Source organism: Gadus chalcogrammus, chromosome 4 (genome assembly GCF_026213295.1).
Source record: "Gadus chalcogrammus isolate NIFS_2021 chromosome 4, NIFS_Gcha_1.0, whole genome shotgun sequence".
NCBI lineage: Eukaryota > Metazoa > Chordata > Actinopteri > Gadiformes > Gadidae > Gadus > Gadus chalcogrammus.
The window spans coordinates 7788626-7796125 of record NC_079415.1 but is presented as its reverse complement, the minus strand read 5'-3'; the positions used below and the strand labels follow the sequence as shown (position 1 = coordinate 7796125).

Here is a 7500-nt window from a genome sequence, read left to right as displayed (position 1 = left end):
CTGGGGGGGAAATATCATCGTAGAGGATTAAGATTTATGGGTGTTTTATCAGGACGTCTGTTGGGTGCAGCTCTGGACTGGATGCATCTCCAGGTATTAATTATGATAAGAGCTATTTGACCCCCCGCAAATTGAACACCATTATCGGGTCAATTTGAGCATGCATTATTAATTACTGAAAGCTTTTCGTAGGATTTGTTCAGCGTTTCGAACGGGAATGGAAGAACAAACGGCGTAATGAATAAATTGACAAATCAAACTAATATGGGATCAGGGACGATGTATTTGATGCAATGTGAAGGATGGTACAGCTATATTGGGCTATTCAGTTAGCTCAAAGTGCTTTGCTGGTTTAAATGTGCAATTATGAGAATCTAACCTAATTTGAAGTATTCAACAAAAAACAACAACAACCTAAACAAAAGTTTTGGTTGTTAGCCATGATGCTAAATCTGTTTAATATCCCTATATTTTACAATACTAAATAAAATATTTTTTCTTCATCGCAACTGATAAACTATCTGCGGTGCTTAGTTCGGTTATGGTGAATAATTCGGAGCTATTTACTAACGTAATTATGAAGCACTACTTACCGGTAGGGTCTGCTTCACGAGGGAAGCGGTGAGAAAAAACACGATATGAGACATTAATGCATTCATTCATTCGTTTAAAACCGTTTCGTCATCGATGTACGATCGCTTCAATACAATCAAATATGAAATAAAATACATTTCTCTTTCTTGCTACTGATAAACAAACCACGGTGCATAGGACAGTTATGGTGAATAATTCGGAGCTATAATGTAATTATGATGCACTACTTACCGGTAGTGTCTGGAATCAGGAGGCAAGCGTTATGAGGGGGGAAAAACGTGATATTAGACATTAATGCATTCATTGGTACCAGGGGCGATTCTGGGTTCTGACTTTTGGGGGGGCTGAACCCCAGGAAGCCACAGGGGTCTATGAAGTAAATAAAGTCCTGTCCAAATTTTTTTTATTACACAACCTTTATATCTATCTTAATTACTATGCTGTTGTATGTCTAAGCCAATAGCTGGCAGTATCAGCTTAAAAATGCAGTTCTGAACCACTAAAGTGATGAAAGGAAAAAAGACTGTTTGGATGAAGGAATAATCCATGGATGTGAACTATACAAACAAATTTGAGGTATATTAAATTTCCTTTTTGTAAGTTTCACTCAAAAATGACCATATTTTCCCTTTTTTTTATTTACACAGTTACTGAAACACATTGGTACAACATGTACTAGATTAATAATATGAGAAACTTACTACTTTTTCGGGAGCACTAAATTATGTCACCTCAGTTTCATGGACCAATACAATTTTATAAATTGTATCAACATACATTTTTATTAATGTATGTTTATGCAAACAAATCAACAAGTACAACATGTACTAGCCTAATACTATGATTAACAGACCACTATTTCGGGAGCACTAAACTATGTTGTCTCACTTTCAGGGACCTATACATTTTTATAAATCTTCTGATGCAAAAAAATCTCAAAAAAAAAGGGAGCTAATTTTCAGTAAAAAACAAAAAGCTGGCATTATTTTATCAGCTGAGGGCGTTTTCATTACCATAACAACATGAGCTAATCAACAAGTAGGCCTACAACCTGTTCTAGAACAGTGATTCTCAATAAGTCATTCAACCCCTAAGCGCCCTCCCTGAATTGAAATAGCCTACTATTGAGAACCTGCTAATATTTATTTATTTAGATTAATAAAATTAGGAGATAACATCTGCAACAACTTAAAACTATTTCCAACTTCAGTTTATTAACTCAATTTGTAACATTTAAACAAGACTGCTAAGTCTGTGTGAATCTCAAAACAGAGAAACAAGAGCAAATGATTCACTGTGGTTTGCATTTAATTTAAAATATTTTTAAACAGTAAACATTGGTCACTTGTCAGCTTCATCAGCTTATTCCCTTTTAAAAAAAAGTATATATGTTCATCTTTCAAGCATCAATAAAGACCCCAAGTCCCTCTGTCATGACTCTAAGATCAAAATTCTTGTAAAACTTCTGACCCTTGGTAGGCTATTATGTTTATTTAAAATAAAATAAGTAACTTATTAAAATAAATAAATAAGACACCAAGTCCCGCCTGCTGCTCGCGCCCCCCCGACACTTTTGATCAGCTGAAGGCGTTTTCATGAGTCTCATAAGCTGCGTTTCCATCTAAAAGGTGATGCGAATCTTTAGAAAGTTCGCAAAAAAAGTAATCCGGATTAGGTGCGTTTTCATCAAGTGGTTGGAGCGGAATAGGGTGATGACGTTACACGTTGATGTCGGCAGGGTTGCTATGGCCGGTCGTTATGCGGAAATCAGAAAGACTGTCAGTCCTGTGTGTTCAAAGTTCGCTACGTCACAGCTGTTTCGAAAAGTGTGTTTCCATCTCCAATTTTGCGAATTTACTCTCTTTCGCATTTCTCAGAAACCACCTCAAGCGAGAGGATAAACCTTTTTGCGAATTAGAGGATTTTTATGCGAATGTTGGTGTTTCCATCACCGTTTACTGATTAGATACATGTTCTAGTAATAGAACATGTGGTACTTGTTGATTAGCTCAGTTGTTATGGCAACGAATAGGCCCTCAGCTGATAAAATAATGCCAGCGTTTTTTTTCAACTGAAAATTAGCACCCATGTCAACTTCTTCCCCTCCTTGCACCTTATCATGCTTATCATGCTACGCAGCATTACAAGCCTCTGCCGACTAAAACATGAAGCAATTCTAGAGGAGGCATGGAAAGAATCGCCTTGTGGTCAACTGTCATTTAATACATCTGACAGATTATGTCAAGGTTTTAAAATGAATATTATCATTATTACCTGGTCATGTTATTACACAGCTGGAAATCGTGGATTTTCTGATAAAGACTAGCTAGCCTTTTTGACAGACAAAACAGCAGAGTCTCCCACCCACAAATCAGAGGTTAGAGATTCCTGCAGGAAGGTTGCGCTCGATTTCACTAGCCCATTTGAGCCTCTTCATTAGTGTACAACATCCATTCTCTCATTGCTTGTGTAAAAAAAAAAGAGGTTGAATATGAGATTTGAGGACGAAACGATAGGGTGGGCTAAGGCAAGTTTTGGGTGGGCTTGAGCCCACCCAAAAAAGGTCTAGCTTTGCCACTGATTGGTACAGTTTTGTCATTGACAGCATCACTTCAGTACAATGGAATATTGTAAGTAACACCTAACTTGCAAATGACAGCATAATAACAATGTTAGATGCTCTGTTGATGGTAGCTGAAGTGTGAATTGTTTTACTTACAGTAGTATGTTGGCTCATCTGAAAGTAAGAAAGAAAATGCATTATTCGATCTATCCCACCTACCCCCCACAACAGAAGCATAAGTCAGCAGAAAGGGAATGATAATAGGATGCTCGTTAGAAATAAGACAAAAAAATTCAATCTGTATCAAATCAAAAAAATGCTAAAAAATGCCAAACATTCAGAATGCATAAATAAATATTATTATTATTATTATTATTATTATTATTTTTATTTTTTATTATGAATAAGAATAAGTATAATCATTGTAATATTAATAACGCATATAACATTAATAGCAAACAACAAAACAAAACATCCCAACTAAAACAACAACAACAATAACAAAACCACAACTCCAGTCACCCGAGTGTCCGTCATAGGGAGGGTTGATGAACACGGCTAACACTTTCTTCTGGTCCTCCCCGTACTCGTTGCGGGCCACCAGCTTGTACTCCCCGTTGTAGATGTGCGTGGGGTTGACCAGCTGCAGGCAGCCGTGGTACTCGCTGTTGGTGGACTCGTGGATGCGCGTGTAGATGTGGTCCTGCTCCTTCACCAGGGTGTTCTGGTGGTACCACAGGAGCTTGGGCATGGGGTTGCCCGTCACACTGAAGGGGATGCACCAGTGGTGGTTGTTCTGCGGGCCCAGCAGCTGCTTGATGGTGGGGCCGACTAGGGGTAGGGGTGGGGGTGGGGGGGGGGGTAAGGGGTGAGGAGGAGGAGGAGGAGGAGGAGGTGGAGGTGGAGAACGATAAAGCGGTGGCGGTGGGGAAGAGAATAAAGGGGAGAGATGAAGATAAAGGGGTTAGGGGGAGAGGATGGGGGGAGAGGAGGAAGAGGAGGGGGAGGAGGAGGAGGGGGAGAGAAGGAGGAGTCACATAAGAGAGGGCACTGGGAGGAAAACACTGGGGACTAACAACAAGGTAAGAAGCGAGGTAGGACAAAACAGCTCCAGTTGAGAAAGAGAGAGAGAGCGAGAGAGAGAGGGGAGGGGGGGTGAGAGAGAGAGAGGGGAAGAGGGAGAGGGGAAGAGAGAGAGAGAGAGAGAGAGAGAGAGAGAGAGGGAGAGAGAGAGAGAGAGCGAGAGAGAGAGAGAGAGAGAGAGAGAGAGAGAGAGAGAGAGAGAGAGAGAGAGAGAGGGGGGGAGAGAGAGAGAGAGAGAGAGAGAGAGAGAGGGGAGGGGGGAGAGAGAGAGAGGGAGAGAGAGAGAGAGAGAGAGGGGAGGGGGGAGAGAGGGAGGGGAAGAGAGAGAGAAGGAGAGAGAGAGAGGGGAGGGGGGAGAGAGAGAGAGAGAGAGAGAGAGAGAGAGAGAGAGAGAGAGGGGGGGGGATCTTAGGATCATTGGAGAAGAGATACTTCTATTTCTCTTTTCTTTGTAGTAAACACTGTTAACGCGGGCCACTTGCAGTTTATTCCGATACACGTCTAAAGGCAGCGATGGGTATTCCTGCAGGGATATCACAGCCATTTTTAACTGAGCCACAACGTTCAACCAATCCGACGGAAAACATAGAAATCTGAGACTTCTGATACCTTGGCCTATCGGACACAGCACCTTTTTCGGGGGAGGGGCGGCGGGTGGAGGTGGAGGGGGGGTGGGGGGGGGGGGGGGGGGAGTTGAGGTGGATCCATATGGTCCACTCCTCTTTCCAGCAACCCCCCAACCCCCCATCCTCCTGCTAGGATCTGTGGTAGAGGCGGTTGAGGTCGGTGGGGGGGGGGGGTAGAGATTGAATCGCAGATCATGTTTATGTCCACGCGGTGAAAACACCAGAGTAAGAGCCGGCGGGAGGGATGGACAGATAAAGTGGGGGGGGGGGGGGGGGGGGGGGGGGTCAGCACCACGACGACCCCGGTCCAGAGAGAGGAGGATGAAGGAGAACAGCCGGCCGACAGGGAACCAAAAAGAAACGTTGTCAAACGACATTTGCCCGTCGTCGACGACCACCGCAGCAGCAGCGCTAATGTAAAAAAAAAAAAGAAAGGGAGCACTCCCTCCGAAACCACGACGACAACACCCAGTCAACAGGACACAACTCTTTATCGCACATAACAAGGTCACAATCATGAATGAGTGTTGAGTTATGAGAGAGGGCGTGTCTACAAGCCATGAAAGCGTTGATATTAAAGGTGCTGTAGGTAAGATCCGAGAGTTGCAAAGAGAGGGATAAGAAAACAGCTAGAGAGCAAGATTAAAAAAACGTAGCAACCAGGAAACATCCCCTCCTCCTGCGCCCTCCCTAACGCCCTACGTTTCTCTGCCAGTGACTGCCAAATGTTTGCAATTCATGCACCTGATTGAAAGGCAAGATGGATTCCCTGAACCAATCCAAAGGAAGGGATGCCCTGATTGGTCAAAAATGAGCGGGGAGGAGCGGTTTAAAATGTAAAAAGGTCCCCCACGGAGACAGGCACAGTCAACTAAAAACAGATAGCCTTTCACCCACTAATAGCTGACGATAGGATACGGCATTCCTTACAAAGGACAGCTCTTAAATCGTAGTTACAGCACCTTTAAAGGTGACACATTATACAACCAGGTGTGAGTGTGATTAGCCGTTGCAAGCCTTTTTGAAAATCTGCCTCTTCTGACATCACAAGTGGGCATGTCGGCCTAGATGTATGCTGGATGGATCAGTCTTCCAGCCCACCCAGCGGACTGTAGCAAACGTTATACATCTATCCATCATACATCTAGGTAGACACGCCCACTTGTGATGTCAGAAGAGGGACGATTTTCAAAACGGCTTGTAACGGCCAATCACACTCACACCTGGTGGCATAATACCACCTTTACCTGGTAGCCACAGCACCTTTGAGTAAGTAAAAGAGGGCTCCTTACAGAGGACGTTGAGCTTCAGGCTCGCCTCGGTCTGGCCCACCACGTTCTCCGCGCTACAGAAGATCTCCTTGCCGTTGTCTTCGGGTGAGAGCCCCGAGAGAGACAGTCCGCTTTCCAGTTCCGATACATCGATCTGAACACACACACACACACACACACACACACACACACACACACACACACACACACACACACACACACACACACACACACGCACAAACACGCACAAACACGCACACACACGCACACACACACACGCACACACACGCACACACGCACACACACGCACGCACACACACGCACACACACACACACACACACACACCGGCACTTTTTAAATAAGAGAATGCTGAAAACTGACTTTCCTATGATATTCATGTTGGACTGATTCATGTTTGTTTCTATGCTATTGTGGTTAAAGCTGTAATCCCAAAAGTTTAAAATAAATGAATTCAGTTACGATAATTCAGTGCAGCTACTGTATATTTCCGCCCTCTATCCATCTAAAATCTATTCATATTTTGTTGTCTCCTACTCATAACAAAAACAACAATCTCGTCGTACCCAAGTAAACAAGGACTCCTCAATGAGGACTCCTATTTGACTCCTATAGGTAAAACCACCAATAAACCAAAGCACCAGCGAGTGATGGGGGCTCACCTCGTAGCTGGTGGACAGCATGACAGCATCCAACCTCCAGAGGATCCCGGGGGCCGGGTAGCCCGAGGCCTGACACACGGCCTTCACGTCGCTGCCTTTCATCATGGTGACGATGGAGGGGGTGACCTCTACCTGGGGAAACACTGTGGAGGAGCACGGCCCACGCTGTCATCCGTCTTCTAGATCCCCACACATCACACTTCACACTGGAATATATCAAGAATGTACTTGACCATCAATTGTTATTAATGACTAAATATATGTCTTTGTGTCGACGTATTAGCCTAGTGCTGCGGTTTTGGGTGATTGGCTTCAAGCTGAAAGCTTCTGGGTTCTAACCCTTCCGTCTACCTTTAGCACTGTAACTTAGAGGCATTGGGGTCTAACCCTAAAGTCTACAGAGTTATCCTTTAGCTCTCTATCTAAAAAGTTCTAGGTTCTAACCCACAAATATACCTAGAAACCTTTAGCTCTGTATCTTAAAGGTTCTGGGTTCTAACCCCAACGTCTCCAGAGGAATCCTTTAGCTCTGCATCTTAAAGGTTCCGGGTTCTAACCCCAACGTCTCCAGAGGAATCGTTTAGCTCTGTATCTTAAAGGTTCCGGGTTCTAACCCCAACGTCTCCAGAGGAATCCTTTAGCTCTGTATCTTAAAGGTTCTGGGTTCTAACCCCAACGTCTA

General features: G+C 43.9%; 1 protein-coding gene across 2 annotated transcripts in view; it reads right to left on the bottom strand.

Annotated features, from left to right (window-relative positions):
- Positions 1–7500, bottom strand: part of ntrk2b (neurotrophic tyrosine kinase, receptor, type 2b) — an 18499-nt gene that overhangs the window by 6182 nt on the left and 4817 nt on the right. Inside the window, exons 6-10 of one of the 2 annotated variants that reach the window (XM_056589263.1) lie at positions 6819–6961; positions 6159–6291; positions 3680–3988; positions 3314–3331; positions 826–834 (exon numbers count right to left, since the gene is read on the bottom strand). In XM_056589263.1, coding sequence (XP_056445238.1) covers positions 826–834; positions 3314–3331; positions 3680–3988; positions 6159–6291; positions 6819–6961 — 612 coding nt within the window. Of the gene's footprint in view, positions 28–825; positions 835–3313; positions 3332–3667; positions 3989–6158; positions 6292–6818; positions 6962–7500 lie in introns of both variants that reach the window. The other variant, XM_056589264.1, reaches the window with a different exon arrangement.